Below are 21,407 nucleotides of genomic sequence, written 5' to 3'. Positions count from 1 at the left end.
GCAAATACCTAATAAAACTTAGGAAGCTGAATTTATTCAATATAACAGAATTTGCAAAGTCAGTGCTGTAGTTACCCTTGTTTTGAACTGTTTGCTGGTGAGGCATGCTCCAAATTTCTTGCAGGAGAAGTTCTGAGTAAAATTCATATTACTGAACATCTGACCTCTTTCTACTATGAATTTATACTCCAGACATTGTCCATTTCAGTTTCAGAGGAACATAATAAAGGAAAATGATTCCATTTACTCTCCCATTTAATAATCGATGGTAGATGTGCATATAAGAGAAGACTGCAAATCATTTTAAAGAAAATTCCCACAGAGGCTTTAGATACAGGCTTTTGAGTAAGGGCACTGCTATACAGTAAAGACCTGAATGAGGGACACAACAAGCATAAGCTCATGGAATTTTACTACCAGTGGCATAACTGACACAGATTTTGATTTCCAGCCCTCTGATGAGTGTTGGTGCCTGAGCGTGCCTGAGAGAACATGCACATGGTCCCTGTGGAAATTGCTAGCCATAAATCTGTTTAAGCCCTGGAAAAAGTGTTTGGACTGCATGAGGAGCTGCAGATGGAATGAGAGAGGAGCAAGGGGGAGAAAAAGTAAAAGCAGCAGGAAAAATGCATTTTATCTTAGTGCTTCTATAGAAGAACCAGTGTCGCTCCCACAAACATTTGAGTGTTCTTGCTGCTTTAAGAAGAGCATCAAAAAAGGAAAAAAGACTTTGATTCATACAGTGCTTATTGCAAGTTTGATATATATTGTTCAGAGAAAAACTGAGTTAACTGGGTCTTCAAAGAAGTTCAGGGGACCGTTTGAGGTCATTGTAGCCTTGTAGTATAGCCCTGAGTATAACCCTACAGGGCAAATAGAGTTTAGTGGGCTTTCGTGAAGGTCCAGCACATGTAATATTAGCAAGTGTTATTGCACCAACAGCTTCAATGTAATATCTGTTACAGAAGAGTTTTCTTTCTAAAGGAGATTACCAAAAGGATTCTCAAGGACTCCCTTTTTCAATCAGTGCCACCATTTTTCTTTGAGATTCTTTTTATATCTATTTCATTTACATCAGCGTAACAAAAATTAGTTGGCAAGGTGAAACTGTAGATCAGTATTGAAAATTTCTCCTCAGCAAAGTCTGGCTAATATTGACTTCAGTGTACAGTAGCAGCATGTTTGTGCTGAATGGTGGTATGAACTCTCCATCTGCAGATGTCAGCTTCCGAACTATCACGCTGGTCAGGACTGAACATATGGTGGAGCAGTGTTTTTCAAAACTTGGTTCTGCTGGCAAGGATTGGCCTCTTCATGCTGTAGACGTTGTTTATGGTTGAGGAAGGGAGGAAGAAGAAAAGGAAAAAAAGTGGTGTAAATAATCTGACTATCTGCAACAGTGCTTCCTCACAGAAACACAAGATTTTTTGCATCTGACACTTATTCTTGCCTAGGTTACCCAGGAGAGAAAAGTGTTGCAGGAATGAAAAAAGGGATAGAAGTGGGGAAATATAATTTAATTAAAGAAAAACTCAACAAATAAGTTATTGAAGAGCCCCACATAAGCCTGCTGAGGTAATTTCAGAAAACCTCATCTGTGAACACATACATACAAATATTAACAAAACTAGAAAAAAAGGAATATCCATTATTTACCAATTAGTTTAGTTTGATGATACTTTTGAAGGTACAATCCTTCTCTGAGGTCTGAGGGAGGATGAAAAAACTTCTGTTTTTTTCTTGTCTTTTTTTGAAAGAGAAAACTTTTACACCCCTCCATGAAGAATTTTCCTGAAGAACATGGTTAGATATTTGGCTCATGGCATTGCTGGATAACCAAAAACCTATTGCCAATATGTGACATGATATTTACTGCTTTTGTTTCGAACCTGGTAGAGAGATTGGGTAACTAACATTTTGTCTGATTTTTCTGGGTACTGTGCTGTGACATCTGAGAACAGACCGTAATCCTTACAGTTCCTACTTTGCTTGTTCGTACATTTTCAGGGCTGGCACACTGCTGCTGCTGCTGCTGCAGCAACCCTGTGCAGGTGGAAGTCAGTGACCCTGCATTCTGCTTGTACTGGTATGACCCTGGGTCCCCAGTGGCCTCTGTCCCTGGCCAGGTAACATTACCTGTGCAATTACAGAGAGCCCCTTCATAATCCCTGCTCATTTGTCCTTGCAGAAATCTGGAGGGATCCATTAGAGGCTGTTCATTTGTACTCCAGGAATATTTAGTCTGGGAAGTACCTCTTTGCTGCCTGCAACAAGCAGTTTTTTTCCACTGTGGGAAGTATGTTGGTGATGTGCTCAGAGAACCAGGCCATGCGTGGAACATGGGTGCCCTGGAGACTCCTGTCCCCTTTGGCACTGGAGCTGGGGACAGTTGTCATTATTTTGCACTTGGCCTTGCAAGTGAGGCTGCCAAGGCAGTGCTTAGGCTGTATCAGCACCAAAGCTTTGTATGTGTCGTGCAAAGCCACTGATGTTTTCTGTACCTTAAGCTGCCTGTACAGCACCAGTGCAGCTTAAAATCTGATCCCCAGTGTCTTTACTGATGATGCTAATGAGGTTACCAATTAATGGCACCTAATGGGCTGTTGTAGCAGTGGTTTTGGTGATGGAGACAGCTGTCCTCTGGGAGCTGTGCTGAGACCATGAACTCATTTTGTATAAGCAAGTGAACAGCTGTTGCAGAAACATCGATGGGAGAGATTAGGTCACACATTTCATCTCCCTGCCACCCCAAGGCCATTCCTTGCCATAGGCAGCAGGTGAAAGGAGGAAGCAACTTTAGAGACAAAAGCCCTTGCTGGAGTTTCAGCCAAAGACCTAGACACAAAAACACTATATCCAATCAGCAGCCCTCTGATTCATTCTCTTTCCCTGACTTTTTGAATTTTTTTACCAATTAACGAGGATCTTGAAGTAATTTTTTTATTTAGATGTTTTGTCACTGTGCAGGGTTGATCAGTGGTGTGGTATGCTTTTGGCACTTCATTGCAGTATGCAACACTTGGCACTTGCATTTCACATTATGTATTAAAAAAGCTCCCTCTGCCAACACCCTTACATCAGAGTATTTGGAATATATTTTTAAAATATATATATTTAATATACATGATTTTACAGGCAGCACTTTGGGGTAATTAGTTCTTATTATTTAAGCTTCACTTTAGTGTTAGGTGACTTTTGGTGTACAGTAGTTGCATTTCATCAGTCTGAAAAAAGGTGGCATTATAGATCTACATTGCATTCCTCGAGTGCTTGAATACCTGTAAAGTATAGCACACTTTAAAATATAATTGAGCAATAGTTCTTTTTTAGAGCATGACAGGAATATTGAGAGTTAACATTTAATTAGTAGCTTGCCTATTTCTTTTTGCTGAGCTGATCACAATACTGATCTTATAATTTAGGAAAAAGCGCTGAACATACTAAGCAGGCCCACACTAGGATTCACACCCATTCATTTTGAAATCCCCTACAGTGGAAAAGATTTGAGGAGAATTAGTTGTTTTATCCTTGTACCTTTATTCAGGAAAAACAAATCTTTTCATGCTCAGCAGATACGGAACTGTCGATCTTGAGACTAAAGTAAAACTAAGTTTTATATTATTATAATTGCTACTAACTTTTGGAAACAAAGTTTAATGGAAATCAATGTACAGTGTGCTGAGCTGTTGGAGTGGGGGAGCTGAAGTCCCTTCCTTTTAAAACACTCACCAGGAGTAGCTGACCCTTCCAGATTAGCTGTGAGATTGAAAAGGCAGTTCCCCTGCCAAGCATTTAGCTTGGCATTGCAGTCTTCTCTGGAAAAGTCCTGGAGCAACTGTTTACAGCTTGGCAGATATAATTAACAGATAAAATGTATGAAGAGTAGAAAGACATGGAAAAGACAATGTCATTTCAGTATTCATGCACTTAGTGGACTCTTGTGCTTCAGTGAGTTATTATCCTTCAATTTTTTACTTAGTCTGATGGTGTGTTTACAGTTTTTTCAGCAGCTGAAGAAACCTGTACAGAGAAAGATTACCTCCAGCCTCAGAATATCTTCTTTGAAACTTTTTTAGTGTCTTAGGAGAAATCTTATTGTTATCTTAATACTTATGTCTGTTCAGTTTTAACTTTCAGTAAAAGAATAAAATGTTACTTTAATGGGATGATGTGGTAGAACTGAAATGTTGACAGCTTTTTAAACTTAAAATCTGCAATTTCTTAGAACTCACAGTATTACAGAAAATTCTGGTAGAAGGTTCTTATACCTAGATGAATCCTTTAATGAGTGATGAAGAAGGAATACACGCATTAAAACTTTGGTCATGAATGTGAACTTAAACAAAAAAGCTTCAGTTAGATTTGGCTTTCTGTCCAGTTACCCTTGATGTCCAAGCTAGGTTTTATTAGCTCTCAGCTTCTTACCAAACACCAAGTCTGAAGAGGGCAAGTGAACTGTGCTGGATGTTTCCTGGCCTGTCATGAATATTTAAAAAAAAATCAACTTCAAAGTCAAAACTTGATTCTTACTAATAGAATAGTAACCCATTAGAAAAGAGACAGTATCCTTCAGGGGACAGGAAATAATACAATCTGGTTATCAAAAAAAGAAACAGTTGTTGCATCTCTTTTAAAATACAAGCTTCAGGAAAAACTCTTTTGAAACTTCCTAAGATCAGAAATTATTTTTGAGACAATTTTTCAAAATTAAGAATTTGTAAGTAAATTATAGTTAAGTTCAAGTTAATAAAAAAAATGTAATTCAAGAAATTGCTTTCTTTTAGAATTTGCAGATTTTGTTTTGTTATTGTTATTATAAATTGACCGTAATTTTTCAGCTTTGAAATGCAAACTGCCATTCCCCTGTAGATGTTATATGTGCTCTTCCTCTCTCTCTCTGTCCAATTCTAGCTTTGGCTGGATTGGAGTTGTCACATACATTTCACTCAATATGATGCATGTAGTGCATTTAGTGCCTGGGTTACTTTTTCATGTCCTAAACTCAACAAACTTTTGTAGACAGAATAGTGCATTAATTTGCTTTCTCTATAAAAAAATAAAAGAAAAAAGACCAGCTGATATCAGACTGCATGTAAAGATGGATGCATCATGTGTTATTTTGACATACTAAGTAGGCAGGAATTTGCTAGAGAGAGAGACATGTAGAAGGGGCAATGTGGCAAATAAGGTCTCAGAATAAGTGTTTGTCAGCTTCTTTCTGATCTCCTGAATCACACCAGGGCCATGTGTGTCCCTGAGCTAGATAGTTACATATCTTTCTGATCAGTTTGGGTAATGTTTATCACAATATGTGTGTATTAAAAAATCCCATGTTGTTGCCTTATTAAGGAAGTTATATCTGCATTTATGTCAGCATTTAGTTTGGAAAACGAGTATGTCTTTGGAACAAAGCTCCTGACCATGCTTTCTGGACTTTGTTTCTCAGTGTAATGTATTTTCAGTATATAAACAGATTCCTTTCAGTGAAAGAAAGCTGGTATTTGATAGCACCTACTGGGTTGGGACCAGAATTGTGTCCATTGCAGAGGTCCAGGTTGGAGGTATCCTGAAATGCTTATGGTGTGGCATGAGCTCCTTGGTATCAGCTCTGCAGATGTGCTGCTCCTGCAGTGCCCCGCTTGCTGCTGGAGATCCAGCTCGTGGTGTTTGGTTGGCCTGCAGCTACAGACTTCACAAACGGTGAAGTGTGACCCACTTTTGTTCAGAAGGGTTGTGTAAATGTTTAAATATCAAAGGAAAAAAAGAATCAGGTGCTGAGGGAAAAAGGTATTCAGGCCTCAGTTAAGAAGCAACTCTTAACTGTGAAGAGTTAACTGCAGCCAGGGCTCTGCTTATCATGTGTTCCTCACAGGGTTTCCTGCCATTCCTTCAAGGCTCTGAGTGCAGGCATCTTTTTGAAATTACCTGGTTTCCCGTGTCCATTCTTGTTTTTGGTAGGAGACACAAGAGTCAGTACATGCACTCCATGTTTTAGTTCAAATATCTTCTGCCTTCTCACTGATGATAGATGTACCTTTCAAGAGTAACAGACTGGGTCAGGTTCAGGTTCACTGTGGCCATCTGGTCCAACCTCCCTGCTCAAGCAGGGTCATTCTAAAGCACACAGTACAGGATTGCATCCACACAGTTCTTGAGTATCTCCAGTGAGGATATACCACACCCTCTCTGGGCAATCTGTCCCAGTGCACAATCACTGCACAGTAGTTCTTCCTCATATTCAGGTGGAAGTTCCTGTGCATCAGTTTCTGCCTCTTGCCATCCATATATACTTCTGAAGAAAGATGAGAAAGAAAAGTTTTTGCCCTTTAATATGGAAAGAACATTAAATATTTATCTTAGAGACTACTGGCCAGGCTATTATCCTATTCATGCCAAAAGAACCTCTGAAAATACTTTGGAAAAGATTTTGTGTATCATGAAATAATCTCTGGGGCTATTTGACTATGCTTCAAGGAAAGACAGGTGACAGACCTTCCTTTTACAGGAAGTTGACAAGTTGAGTTTCACAACCCATTCTCTTGACTTGCTAGAGCTTAATTTAGTGGAGGTAGCAATCCACACCAGATGATGGCCTCACCTGAAACAACTCAGTAGGATAGCCCTTTTGGGTGGGATATTTTAGACTTACATGGCACCCAGCATTCACCCCTCACTATTTATGGACAGAGATTTGGCTTTGGTGCTTTCCCATCAGCTGTAACTGTTCAAGAGATAAAGGAGAAAGGGGCTTCTGCTCAGTATTGATTTTGCGTATTGGCTGTTTTGAACTCACCTACCAGGCCAGTCCAGTGAGAGGACTTTTTTGTCACCTGCAGCTTTCATAATACACCAAAACCTTGTGTGTGTTGTTTAGTTTTAGTGTCTCATCTCACAGGGTGAATTAATTTACCATTTTACTTCACTTTATTCTCTTTGTTTTCATGATCTATGTCTACAATTAGTTTGACTCATTGCTGCCATGTCCTACCTTATTTGTTTAGTTCTTGTAGTGTATGTTTTTCAAAAGAGAGAACTTGTCAGCTGGAAATAGTTCTGGTGTGTATCTGTTTTAATATAACTCTGATTTTTCCTGTCTCCATCTGCTGGTAAAAAATGAGATTTGCTGTTCAAACATGATATAATGAGGAACAGAAACTAAAAATTTCAAATAATAAATATCCCTTTTGCTATTATAGACACTTTTCATTTGGAAATGGATGGAAATGATCAGTTTATTTATTTTAGGGTACTTAATAATAGCTACCAAATACTAATAACTTTTGCTCTTTTGTGGATTTTCACCGTGCTGACAGGAATGAGTCAGATATTCAAATGGATGTACTCATAACCTGGGAGTTCAAATACATGGGCTGATTGAGATAATTTGTTCCTTTCTATGGCAATAAGAGGCATTATAAAATGGTCATCTCTATTTTTAAATTTCAGTATTTTTTAGTTACTGAACAAGCAGATAAAGGAAATAATGTACAATGGGATTTTTAATTTGTTAATTTGTTTTGAATTATTTCTGCAGACAGATATATAGGGTTCATGTTATACATCAACTACCATTTCTTCCTCCTAACACTTTCCATGCAAAATTTCCCTCTCTTGAACCCCAAGGGAGTAAAACATCTACATACAATCATGTAAGGAGCTCATTATGCATGAACTAACAATGCATAGGGCTATGAGCAAAACTTTTTGTTCATTCAGGGTACAGTGTTTCGGTCAGCAAAAGACTTTGCTTCTCATCCAGGGGAAATTCAAAATGTGGTATGAGTCAGCAGAGGTGTGGGGACATAAATGAGCTTTAACTCTGCTGCTGTCTGAACTGATTATATGAGAAAAATGTTGCACATCATATTTCTGCATTCAAAGCAATCTTAGATTTATATGTGATTTATATTAAGTAATGAAATATTTAGGTGCATTGTTATTTGTGTCTACTCCTAATGCCTTGTAGGTGCTTCTTGTAGGCTTTGATGCTTTTACAACAGAGGCTTTTATAGACCTGAACATTTTCTATAAAACTACCAACCAAGACGTTCCTTTTATTTTCTATTTCCATCTATCATGTCTTTATAGGAATATTTTTCAAACACTGTCAAGATGCTGATAGTTATATTCATTCACAAAGCAAGAGGGTGTTTTATGAATTCTATTTCCTCCTAGAAATTTCAACAGGAGATGGGGCAGCTATTCTCAAGCAAGGAGTTACAAGCACTTTTGTTTCAGTGGCATTAATTTTAAAGGCTTGTATTAAATTTTTTTTCTCCTCTGCAAAGTAACTATAAAAATGACAAGCTTTCATTTAATAGATATTTTTGCTGCCTTAAGAGTTTTATCTATGTGCTTTACTGGCAAACTTTCTTCCTTTCTTTATTCTGACAGGCCCTCTGGATTCAACCTCAGTAAAAGAGATTGCCTGTCTCTCCAGACATCCAGATTCAAAGGGTTCCTTGGCACTTTTTGGGACGTGCAGAACTCTCTCTAAAATTCACTTCTGTTCAGAAATTTATTCTTTATCTAGATATCTAAAAACAAACAAGGAAGCAACATTACTCTGAGAGTACATATGGATTTTTTTAGTTCTGAAACTGAAAGGAAACATTTCTTTATTTGTATACTAAGAACATAGGAAGACCTCTGGATATACATAAACCCAAGAGTAAGCAGGAAAAACTGTAATGCGAAGAGTAAAATGAAGTAACATCTCACTGACAGAGATTGAAACCACTCCAGCAACTATAAGGGTGAATGTAGTTTGTCAGTGTCTGTCACACTGCTGGCCAGAGAGGCATCTGAGACAATTAGTTTAGGACAGGACTCGGCACACCTCGGTGAGGGCTGAAAGGAGAGGGATGAAATGGCCTGAAAGATTTGAGAGTGAAAGTCCAATACTTGAAGTAAAGCATTCGGTGAGGCTTCCATTCCTAAGTCATTTTTGAAAGTGAGGCTTGGACTCTTTCCATGCTGAATAAAAGTCCTAAAAATACTTCAGCGATTTATAAATATCCCCCTTGCTATGCCAGAGTTGTTACTGCCCAAGTCACTTTGAAACTGGTATTTAAGCTTCCTAGAGCTATTGAGAAGAAACTCAATTAATATCTAGTCCACCCAAGACAGGATTTGCTTATACTATTCCTGACAGATATTTGCCTAACACCATCTCAAAATCCTTCTGTGACATACATCCCACAGCCTCCCCAGGCAAACTATTACTGTACTGGACTATCCACATCAATAGTGAGTTTTTCCAAATGTCTGATGTAAATCTCCCGTGCTGTGGTTTAAGCCTATTACTTGTTCTGTCCCTTGTGGACATTTCATACCCTTTCAGTCATGGGAATAGCATTACGATGCATTCTCTCATTCAGGTTTTTTTTTAGCTTTAGTTGAGGCTGAAATACTGTCCCCTTAGGCACTGTGAAAATTTTTACCCAAAGCCAGCTTATAAAGCAGAGCTGCTTTGTTAATGCCTTTATAAAATAACAATTTCAGGATAAAAGTGTAGTGTAATGGCATATGGCAGGAAAGCCTGATGCAACTGCATCCACTTCAGAGACTCCATGGTTTAAATGGAGACTTGAAGTTTTATCATTTGCCCAGCTTCTTACCTATTGGGGTGTCAGTATGGAGTATCAAAAGTGTCAGTAAGTAGCTACTTTATTCTAATTACTCGTGGTGTATTGCTTCTGCAGTTAAGGCTTACAGCTCTGCCCAGTGTTGTGTTCCTGGGTGAACTGAGCAGTTCTCTCACAGCACCTTGACACCTTCTCCAGCACTTCAAGGGTTCTGAACCAAGGTCTACCTTATTGTCTTAGACAGCACCAAGCAGGATAAAGCCAACATAGTCAGGTCCAGGCTCCACTAGATTAAGTTACATGTAGATAAATTTAGATGTAGATATTGAATTATAGCCCTGTCTTCCCCTGAAGCAGTTTCTACTCTGTTTAAACCATCTCTTTCCTACCCTTTTTGACTGAAAGTGTTTGGAAAGTTTGTATTTATTTTCTAGCATTTTAATTAGGAGTCATGACCACTTGTGCAGACTTCTGTGTATTTTTAGAAGTTCTATAAATGCTTATTGATTTAGTCAGCTACATGGTGAAATACCCTTTCAGGAGCATCACCAGATCATACCTGCCACCCTTGGGAGGTCCATGTCTAGGGAGAGAGGTAGGAGGACCATTAGAGATAGAGCACTGCTCACTATGGCCACCAAAACCAGCAAAATTTTCGAGTTTCATTTCCGAGTTTCTTCTTTAAATGTATTCATAATATTTGCATGTGTCAGCTCTGCTGAGGTGGCATCTCAGGTTTTAAATTAATATTGTTGTAATGCATTTCTTTTTAATTAAAAAAGAGAGCTCTCTTGTAGGAAATTTCATAAAACAAAACTCATTAGTAATAAACAGATTAAATCTTTGTCAGTTAATCAACACTATTAACTTCTGAGTATTCAGAGAGCAGTGTGAGATAACACTGTCGTCATAATAAGAGTGTTTGAAATCATTGGGGATCCCACTGTGCTGTTTGGGTGGTGAGAAAATAATGATTGAAGATGGGCCCCCCTACAGGGCTCAGATGTGAATTCCCCTAAAGATTAAAGCTGCAAAGATCTGAATTTGATGTTGGGCCTATCTCTAAAGCAAGTTTTTTAAAAATAGTAAGCCTTGGTGGTGGGTAGTACTAAGCAAATTCTTAATGATCTTTAAATGAAAACCTGTCACAATGCCACAAAGTTTTTGAGCTGGTGGTCAGTGACTGATCATGCTTTCTCAGAGCAACTGTTCCCAGTGGATCTGAGGGTTTAACCTGGGGTGGAGACTGCCCTGCAAATTCCTCATGTTCTTCCACCCTGAATCCTCAACACCATCCTTTCCATCAGAACTGTGGCAGTCCTCTCATCACATGTGTGCTGGGGTTCTGCCCAGGCCCAGCTGTCTCCTGGGGATAAAGAATACAATGGAAGAGACCATGTAGCTTTGGGCAGGGACCTCTGTGAAGAAGGTTGGGGATATTAGAACAGGACAGGGCATAACCTGTCTGGCTGGTAGTGTATCAACACCTCCTAACCCACTATCACTTGGAATAATGCCCATTTAGAAGGTTATGCTCTAAAGGCATTGACATTTTCTCCATTGCTACTAGGAACGTGTCATAGCTCCTCTGTGTCACCCTGGGGGGGGTTCTTTGGAGCTGTTGGGATTATTTGGGTTCTTTCTTTGAAATGTATGAAAAATTGAAGTGGGCTGGAATAAAAATAGGGGGAGTGAGAAAAATGAATCATGTTTGTCCACATACAGCAAACTTAGTGGAGTGGGTTAGCAAGAAGTTGGGGACAGCAAGTGGGAGTCATACATAATTATTACCTTTTAATTTCTCATCTTTGTATTTATTTGGTCACTGCAGCCATAATTGCATGTGTCTTGTTATAGAAGTGCCCATGTAAATCAGTTTTGTTGTGGCATGAATTAAATGAGCAGTAATGATATTATAAAATATATGCAGTTTGGAACACTGTTATTGCTTAAAATACACAATGAATGTTAGGTTACACTGCTGCCTCCAAAGATCTAAATTCGAATACAGTGTTGGAGTATAAGTGAATTGGCCATTCTTATTTTATTCTTCATATACTGGTGTTGTATTACAAACTGCAGCCTGCTTGATAAATATCTCTTCTGGAAAAAAAAGAGTCCCAGTTCCTGCTCCTTCCTTAGAACTGAGTCCATAGGCAGCTGTAAAACAAACAAAACCTAATGTGGGTTGTTCTGTTAGAAAGGCAGGAGCTGAGCTGCACTGGTTAATTTCAGAGACATTGGGGACTGTTTCTTTTCAGAAGTCTTTAGCTACCATGACACTATCACTTTTGAAAGTCAGATGCTAGGTTCTCACTTTTCCACTTCTTCCAACTGGACATCTGTGTGCAAAAGCAGAAAATATTTAAAACATCTGTTTCTTTGCCTCATATTGTATGTCTTCATATAGTATGTCTTCAACAATTTTCATAGGGGCAAATTGTTTACAACAACTTCCTTCTTATTCATAATTACAGTCAGCTCTTTGAATTAAAAACTTTTATTAAACACCTTTATGAAATGCTAAGCACAGATTTACTGGGAAGGGAATGAGAGAATAAAAGAGCTGTTGCGTCTTTACTAGCAACCACATAATGCATTTTTGTGCCATGTGTTTGGGACTGCTTCTGCCTTTGAATCCTGCTTTTGCATTTGGAGAAAGTAGCACAGATATTTTTGTTTTGTTTTGTTTTTTTAAATACTGAAGTGGAAGATCACTTCCTACCAAGGGGCCAAATTCCCCTTGGTTTGGCAAAATGGGCTGCTTGCAAGGATCTATGTGATCCTTCTGATCACTCAACTTTCCTACAATACTATGTCTGTTATTTGCAGGGTGGGTGATCTTCAGATATTAATGGGTCTTTAACTCTCTTCTAAAAAAGAACAATGTGTCTCATGATTATCATGATTTATCTATTTATCTTGTCTCCCTTACTTTTTCTGTTCTCTCTTTTTTTTTTCTTTTTTTCCTTTTCAGGATGGAGTAGGTGTAGATGAGAAGCTGTCTTTACGGCGGGTGGCCGTCGTAGAAGATTTCTTTGACATTATCTATTCCATGCATGTTGAAACTGGGCCCAATGGAGAACAAATCAGAAAACATGCTGGACAAAAGAGAACATATAAAGCAGTAAGTAAAAAAATAGCTAAAAGTGAACATGAGTCTCTAAAAATGTGAGTTATTTGAGTTTAGTTACATGGCATGACATTCATGAGGGGATTTTTTTCCAGCTAGATTAGTACTGACACCCTCACTCTCAGACTGATTTCAGAGATATTTCATTTGTGCATGAAAACATATCGTTTAGAAATCACAGCATTATTACACAGCAAAAAGAGCCACATCCACTGACTTCACTAGAGATTCTCTCATTGGTACAAGAAGAGAATTTGCTATATCTATAAAGGTTTCACAATTTTTCTAATAGCTCTATATTAATTAATTGCTATTAAATGGATGAAGCATTAAAGAAGACTTAGAAGGTATTGTCACAACTTGGCTAAATGGATTGCTGTATTTCAGCATATAAATGAAGGTGCCTTATAGTTTATTGCTGCAGACTAAGTAATACCTAGTGGTTTAATGGTATGAAAACTTGTAAATGTCATAAATTCAAAGGGTTGGAAAACTACTAGGTGCAATAAGGAAAGTGTTGAGGGACAACCTCTCATACCGGCATACACTGGCTAAGTGGAGAGAAAATATTATTTCTAAAATTTTAATTGCATCAGTACAGTCTTGAAATAGCTATGAATAGCTTTTGTGATTAGTGACACAAATATAACACTCTACTATCTTATGGAGAACTAATGAAACATTTGCTGCGCTTTGCTAAGGTGCTTAAAATGGATGGTCTTGCCTGGATTTGGGTGACCAACTTTCCATGTGCAGGGCTGTGTTAGTACCAGGCACACTCAGAGGTTGATCCTGACCCCCCTGCCCAGCTGTTTCCAGTTGCTGAAGCACCCGGGGCTCCCCCAGGGTGACAGGACAGGGGTGCCCTGCCAGGGCCCATCACACACCCCAGGCCAGACTGCATGGCATCCAAGGCACCTCTCCCTCTGGTCCCAGTGGGATGAGGCTGGCAGGGGTCTGTGGACAGGGCTCTGAGGTGACCTATCACCCTGAACACTGTTCATCTTAAAACTAGTCTGCATTTATGTCTGCAGCTGGTTTTCATCAGAGGTCACCTGAATATGGGGAAGCTCCAGGTTTCTGATTCAATTTTGGCTGGAAGAAACATTTGGTTTTCCATTACTGTTTTTTTTCACCCATATTGCAATCTTTTCTCTGTGTCTGTGGATCCCTTCACAGATATTTTATTTATAGGCTATTTCAGATGGTTTGTTGTGGGATAAGCTCTTGGCAAAATGTCTTATAATTTGTTCCCAGAGGTATTGACCTTAAGATAGACATATGAAGACATCTTTCATCTAGGTGTGCTTTTGTAAGTCTTGAAGTGTTATTTCAGGGTGAACTAATGCAAACTCTCTAAATTAATTTTCATCTGGCACCTCAGCCATTTTGATACTTCGTCTTCTCTTTCAGAAAGCATTAGAAAAGGGATATTTTCCACTGACCTTTCTCATTCTATTTTGTTTTACCTCAGTAGGCTGTTCAAAGGTATGGGTCACAAATGTCTTAGAATAATATACCGCTATAAGGAACGCTGCCAACTATAAATACAATACTTCAAGTCATCATCCCACAAATATGTGCCAAGTATAATATTTACTACTGTAAGAATCCCATGATTGCAGGTCAGATAAGAAGTTTGTTTATTGTGAATAGCATGAAAGACTCCTGTAACTTCAGTGAGAAGATCTATTTGTGTAGATTCAGTATTCTTCACAGTAGTTTCATCTATTGTCAACTTTTATTGCAATTGAGACATGAGCCTGTTACATTGTTAAGGATGCCTAAATGTAAGTTTTTGTCATTATCAGTCTGCAGTATTTATACATTCATTTAATTGTATATTAATTTATCAAGGGCATTGAGTCATCTTTCCCAGTGACAGGATTCACATATATAATTTTGAAAGACTTCCATAGATTTAAAAAAATGGAAAAAAAGACTTCAGAAGAAACAAATTTCAGTTCTTGCACTTTATTCTGACATAAGAATTCAGTTAAGTAAACAGGCATCAAACTCTACCAGACCATCCGGGGAAACTCATGCTCCTTTACTGGACCTGTCCATGAAAATGCCTTTACTAAAATTAAGAGCTGTAGTGGCAGTCTGTTCCAGGAAGCCGTGCAGTATCTACCTCCTCTGTGGCACTGTAAGGAGGAAAAGGGTAATATCTTGGGTAACTGTCTCCCAAAACATGATACTCTAAAAGCTTTATAAATCAAACTGAAGTACTTTGGCGGGGTTTAATTTCATTAAGTGAATCTGGAACAAGATTAATTTAGTCTTGTTTCTTTATTCACGTGTCAGAAGTGAATCATCCCTGAGATCTCTGCGTGTATTAATCACGCATAAGTATTCACCAAATGGTTTGAGTGAGGAACTGTTATAGGAGATGTGGTTCACCAACTGTATGCTACAATTGCTATTTGTAATTTACCCCTGGTATATGGTTACATTGTTTCTGTTCTCTCACTGGATAACCAAAATCTTTTAACAGAGAAATTATGAAGACAAAACACCAAGTTCAAAATTCCTGAACTTCTGAAGTTCATAAATGCAGTCATGGATTTTAGTACTTAAGTATTCCTGAAAAATTAATGGCACAACCCTTGAGAATTGCAGCATATTGATTTTAAGTAATTAATTTGCTTATGTCTATGTGAGCCTCATTTTCAACAGTGAACTTGCTCCACTCAAAGTTTTGAATACGTTCAAGAATGATTGGAAGGGTAATGAAATTGTTGAAGGTGACTTAATTAACTACTGCCTGCATTTACATAGAGTAACAAATTTGGTATAGCTAGAGTTTTTTTAATTTTTGATAGAGTCACCCTGGTTGCTGGAGTGCTAAAATACATCAGAATGTCTCTCTAAAAATGGTTCAGAACACGAAAAATTCGGTTAAGGAATCTGCACTGCCTTGTTTATGTTAACTGTGTGGAAATGCATGATATTTTTACAACTGATTGATTTGTGTGGAACTTCCTACACCGCCACTGTGCAGGAAGATAAATAGGATGTGGTACTTGAGACCTCTTAAAGAGCAGAGTACTGGAAAGAGACTTTCCATTTTAATTGAGGCAGCAATGTACCAAGCTCAGACTTTAGGATTTTTGGCACGAACCCTCTAGATAAATGAGGAAAGCATCTGTCCTTCAATATTTAAGTTTAGAATAAGGTCCCATTCTCTTCTCCTCTGCACATTAAAAGACCAGAAAAGGAATTGTATAAATTCTATGTGTATGATGAGGGAGAGTAACCTCAAAAATATGCAAAATAGAGGAGTGTCCTATTTAACTGGCAGGTTTTGTGTTCATTTTGGATGCCTGACTTGTATACAAGGTAAGATTGATGTGCTGTGTTCCTAGCCAGCATAACTTTAGGTAGATCTATACCAGCAAATAACTCAGACGTGGCTTATATATGTAAAATGAAACCAAGAACTTTAAATCATAACCAAAGTATGCCAAACTGAAGGAATAATTAATGTGGTGCTTTTAATCTCAGCTATTTTCCCAGTTCCCAAGGAAGTTTACAAACAGGGAAAACATTGAGGGTCGTGATCTGGGAGATAATTCCCTCACAAAGGCAGGATATGTGAGCCAAGGCCTGGCCAAGCCAGCTGCTCAGCAGGGGCACAGGTGACTAGGAAGATGCGGAAGGTGAAAAGAGCATGTTTCACAAGGCAGGAGAAAGCAGCAATGCCCAAAGAGGTCCATGCTTCTCCTGCATTCCCCTGGGTCCTCTGCTGGGCCTCACAGGAGGTGGAGTGAAATGCTGATACAGGCAATGTTGTCTGGAGAAAGTACCAGGATCTCGCAGGGGTATCTCTGCTAGCAGTTCCTGCCACACCTCAGTGTCTAAGAGGAGCTGCCTTGCTTTGGGGTAGTACTTTTCACTCTGTGTTCTCAGGGAGTTATTTTTGTATAGGCATCCCACTCTGAAAGGAGAACTGTGGCATCAAACTGGGGATGGGGACGCATGGGAGAGAAGCGTTCAGGAAAAGAATCCATCTGGTGTATTTGGGAAAGGCATGCAACAAGTGCATAGCAGGCTTTCTGTGCCTTTGTAGAACTACATTTCTTGATTTAAACTATTCATCTGTGTCTACAACTTAAATACAAGTGCTGAGGGGTATATCAGAGGTGGGAGTAACTGGTAGAACTTGTGGCTACAGTAGCAGCATAATGCAACAGGCTCAAGCTGTCAGGACAACTCTGTGATTCAGTGCAAACCAGGAAAAAATAGCCTTATTACACTTTTCAAGAAGTGCAAATGATCTGTGATGAGGCTGGTGACCTAAAACATCTGTGTTACCTCTTGCACTCAGCTATAGGTAGTGTCAGGCCAGATGAAGTGATTAAGCCCTATATTTCACAATAGATTTGATTATCCTTACTTTGTTGAAAAAAGGTATTAGATTTTCATTCATTTAAACAATTGAGGAGGTGCCTCACCTTTCTGTGTTATATCTGGACACATTTTCCCACAACTAAGTGCATCATCTAGCTGACAGCTGTAAGTCTCATAGCTACCTTAAGCTCCTTTAATTCTATGAACATATTCTATTTGAATGTTTTAACTATGAAGGCTAATCTAATATCTGTCTGTTGAGCCTGTGAGTCTCTGTTGAAAACCTTGAAACATTACAGCAGTGAAACTTGAATTGTGAGTGAGGGTTGTCATGTCTCAGCAGGTGAAATGGGTTTATTAATAAGACTCCCAACCCAAGAATGAAAATAGAGCCACTGGGCTGATGAGCTGGAAAAAGCAGGCTTGTGAAACATGGGGGAGATAGTAATGTGTCAAGGGAATGTAGCTTGAGACAAGACTCTCATCAGATAGGTATAAATGTATAACATCTGAGGCATTAACAGGAGTCTTTTAGATGTGGGGGAATATCTGGGGTCTTGTGCCTCATCCAGCTGTTTCAGTAATAAATGTTTCTTGGTTTGGATCAAGATTTTGAGTAGCTTCCCATCTCTCCTGTCAGCCTAAGAAAAGCTTTTCCAAGACTGAGAAACAAGGGGTTACTCTTTTTCCCTCCCAAAACAGGAATGTGCTTGTGAGTCCTTTGTGAACATCACACTGAGTGTGTTTTCCTTAGGGAATAATTTTTTGACAGGTTGCACTGTGAGATAACATCATCTCCTTCCTAATCAAACAGGGCTAAAGTAGGTTTGGGGCTTGGCTGGTTTCTGTACAGGACAGACCTTGTTCTTGGGGAAGTGGAAGAACTTGAGCTTTGTGCAGGGCCTTAGCATGCTTAAATTCTCCATCCATACCACTCTTGTGTGCATGGCAAAACAGCCAAGCCTCGTGCACTTTTACTCTATGAGCTTGTTCCTGCTTCTTTGCAAAGGGTGAGTGTTCAGTGTCCTGGCAATTGTCCCACTAGCAGGTGTTTCCCATCACTTCCCTCACTGAAAGCAGCTTCTGCTATATGGGGAGAGAAGGGAAGGGAGCTGTGAAGTGCAAGTTTAGCACATGAGGGAACAGCATTTCCCACAGTGTAGCGGGGTAGCGAGCTCTTGATGAAACTCCCAGCAGCGATAGATGGTTTCCTATGTCAGCCCTCTATTCTGACCTCTTGCTGAGGAAAGGAGAGGGCTTCCCTTGGCTGGCGCGCCCTCCTGTCATCAAGAAACCAATTTCTGCCACCTGGTTTGATGGCTGTGGGCCCAGGACAGATTACCATCTTCACTCTATCCCTATCTTTCTCTCTCTCTCTTTTCTTGGAGTCTCCTTTTGATCATCTTTCCCCCCTTTACCCTCCTTAATAAAAAAAAATACAAGCACAGGCAAAATCTCTATTCTGACACATTCTATCTTCCAGACTACACATACATCCTCCATGTTAATTCTTTAGAGGTTAATAGGTTCTCTTGCAAAATTTCACTCCCTCTCCTCACACTTATCTTTCCTACTCTGCCATATGTGTCCTAAAATCTGCCTTTCAGTTTAGGACTTGTTAATTTTCCAAGCAAAAATTTAGCTCTGAAAGCTACATCATCACAACATCCTGCACTTATATCTTCTGAGTATGGGAGAGCATAAAGGAAACTTTGCTTATTTTCTCTGCCTGTAGTGATGTAGTAGGAGTGCAGTAGGCTTCTCACAGACAATTAGGACACTCATTGCTTAGCTCCAAGGTAAATCAGATTACAAGCTCAGGTACTGGATTACTTGCCTGTACTAGTTGTGCTCTTCATGGGATCCAATAAACAAGCCTAGACAGGCCTTCATTGTTGGGCAATATTTTGGATGCAGTCATATATGTCAAAATATGTAAAAGAATTTTTGTTAATGGTGAACTAAGATCATAAAAGCTTTATCTCTGAAGCCACTGAAGTCAACTTATTTTCCTCTCAATTCAGAGTTAAACCCAAATATATTTAGAAGTGTATGGACTATATTGTTAGGAAATGCTTGCTTCTTATCCTGTAATTTCTGAGGCTAAAACAAATCCCATGTAATTTTTGCAGTTTTGCTTAATGCTCTGGAAGTTCTTCTTCATATCTTCTTCATATCTTCTTCATATGTTTATATGTTCCTTCTTCATATATCTTTACAATGTAAAAAAAGCATATAGCTACAATAGCTATACCTAGTACACAGTACCTAAACATAAACCTGCTGGAATCTGCTGTTTTTCTGATTTCTCCATGATAGACAATTCATCCAGTTATGAGATAACACATCTCTACAAGCAGCAGAAAATATACTAACATGCAATAAAAACACTAGCAGGAGTAAGGAATCCTGTAAGGATATTTCTAGAGCTTATATATTTGAGAAAAGTGTACTTATATTTGTTTTTTTAATCAATCCAAGTAATTTTATCAATATGGTAAATCAGCAGTCATTGGTCTTTGGTTGGAATGGGCATGTGCATGAGAAGTTTCTTGTAAGTCATGCCAAAAATATGCCAGTCTGATTTGTTAGAGTATGGATGTAAATAATGCAATATCCCCCACTTCTTTTTTTCTAGCTTTATTTTTGCTTAAAATGTAGAAGCGTGTGCGTATTTTAATTTTTTTCATGGATTTACAATAAACCAATATTCTTTTTTTATCACTGAAAAAGATGGTCTGGCTATATATTTTATTAGCTAATAGACTTGAGAAGAGGGCTGGAAGATGGGCCACTGAAGGCAGTAAGGGGATACAGCATTAGCAAGGATGGAGTCATTACTTCCTTCTTTTGGATAGAATAAAGGACAGAAACAATTTTTCCTGATGAAATCAGACCACTCAGGTATTTCTGTATAATTACTTAGAAGGTGTCATAGGCCTCCAGGTTATGCTCTGAAGCACTCACATGCAAGTCAGCTCCATGAACTACATCAGTCCAGTCTTGTGCACAACCTGCTAAAACTCTACTGAGAGCTGAAATTATAGGATTTTATGTTCAGCCTTTTCCTAATTTTGTTGAGCGTTTCTTGGCTAGAGCTGGTTCAGAGCTTGGCCAGAACAAGCAAGTGGCTATCTGCATCTTATAAAGTAGAGATGAAAGGCAAGCAAGAGTCTGCACTGCTGGGGGTGTGAAACTATGTGGTTGGGGGGAGACAATTCATAAGCTTTCTGGCTTATGTAAAGGTTGGAGAGACCTTTCTTTTGTATATATTCAGGCAACAAGAATAAGGAATATTGTGGGTTATACTCCTTATGGATCTCTTTTAATGTGATTCCTGTTGTGTTATGCCAATTTATACAGGCTGAAGTCTAAGAATGTCAGTGATTGATTCAAATTATAAAATAAACAGGGGAGGAAGTTGGTGAAATCTGGAGTTATTTAGGGAAGGGCATCCTTAAAACTGTGTTGCAGTAGGAGGTTGGAGACACGAGCATCTGCTCTGTGGACAAATTTAGTTATAAAACCCAGTTCCCTTATAGTCAGTGGAGCATACCTATCAAATCTGGGCCTTAGCTCACTTTCTCCATGAAAGGCGAATTCCGTGGAGGAATTTCATCTTGTTTGAGCAGAACTGGAATTTTGACAGAGATGCTTAATTAGAATAAATGGAGCATTCCTATTAAATGCAGGGGACTAATGAATCCATTGGTAAGCTCCATTAATTTCAATACAGTGCTAAACATGTTAAATGTTATAAGAGAGAGGTTGCTCTATATGTGCACTTTCTGATTTTTTCAATGCCAAATTCTAGCTGATTTTAGGTTCTTTTTTAGTTGTCATAAAGCATGAGTATAACCAGTGTTTTCATTTTTAGAAAGGTAAATAAGCATCTGTTCTGTGGGTATAAAAAACAGGAAAAAGAATCTAAAAATGTGTTTTCAGTAGGATCTCCCATTCAACAGTGGCTTCATTTAGTGCCTTAATTTTCAGGAAAGTTGTTTCAGGCCCAGAAAAAAAAATCTTTGCCAATTTTCATCACAGAACAATGTTTGCTTTTATACTAATTTTCTACTCTCTCCCTGATAAGATTTCTGTTATATAAGAAAACAACAACAATAAACAGCCTAAAAGCCAATGTGATAATCATGACGGTATATTTTGCATTCCCATTTTATAATGTATCATTTCTGTGTATTGATGTGACACACATCACACCAGCAAATACTGATTCCACCTATTTTCAAAAATACTGATAAATTTGCTTCTTGGTGTTTTAGGAAATGTAAGATGCAACACAGTAGGTGACAAGCCAAGTGGGAGAGTGTAAGAAA

General features: G+C 38.6%; 1 protein-coding gene and 1 long non-coding RNA gene across 4 annotated transcripts in view; one reads left to right on the top strand and one right to left on the bottom strand.

Moving 5' to 3' along the window:
- The window catches only part of LOC310912114, a 219,119-nt gene that overhangs the window by 30,352 nt on the left and 167,360 nt on the right, over positions 1–21,407 (bottom strand). The window lies entirely within an intron of this gene.
- Positions 1–21,407, top strand: part of NOL4 (nucleolar protein 4) — a gene marked incomplete at both ends in the record, with an annotated part of 188,624 nt that overhangs the window by 23,224 nt on the left and 143,993 nt on the right. For all 3 annotated transcript variants that reach the window (XM_083866336.1, XM_083866335.1, XM_083866337.1), the window contains one exon: positions 12,565–12,714. In XM_083866336.1, coding sequence (XP_083722462.1) covers positions 12,565–12,714 — 150 coding nt within the window. The remainder of the gene's footprint in view (positions 1–12,564; positions 12,715–21,407) is intronic.

This window comes from Zosterops lateralis, assembly GCF_965231275.1.
Source record: "Zosterops lateralis genome assembly, chromosome: 1".
NCBI classification, from domain to species: Eukaryota; Metazoa; Chordata; class Aves; order Passeriformes; family Zosteropidae; genus Zosterops; species Zosterops lateralis.
This window is presented reverse-complemented; position numbering and strand designations above follow the sequence as displayed.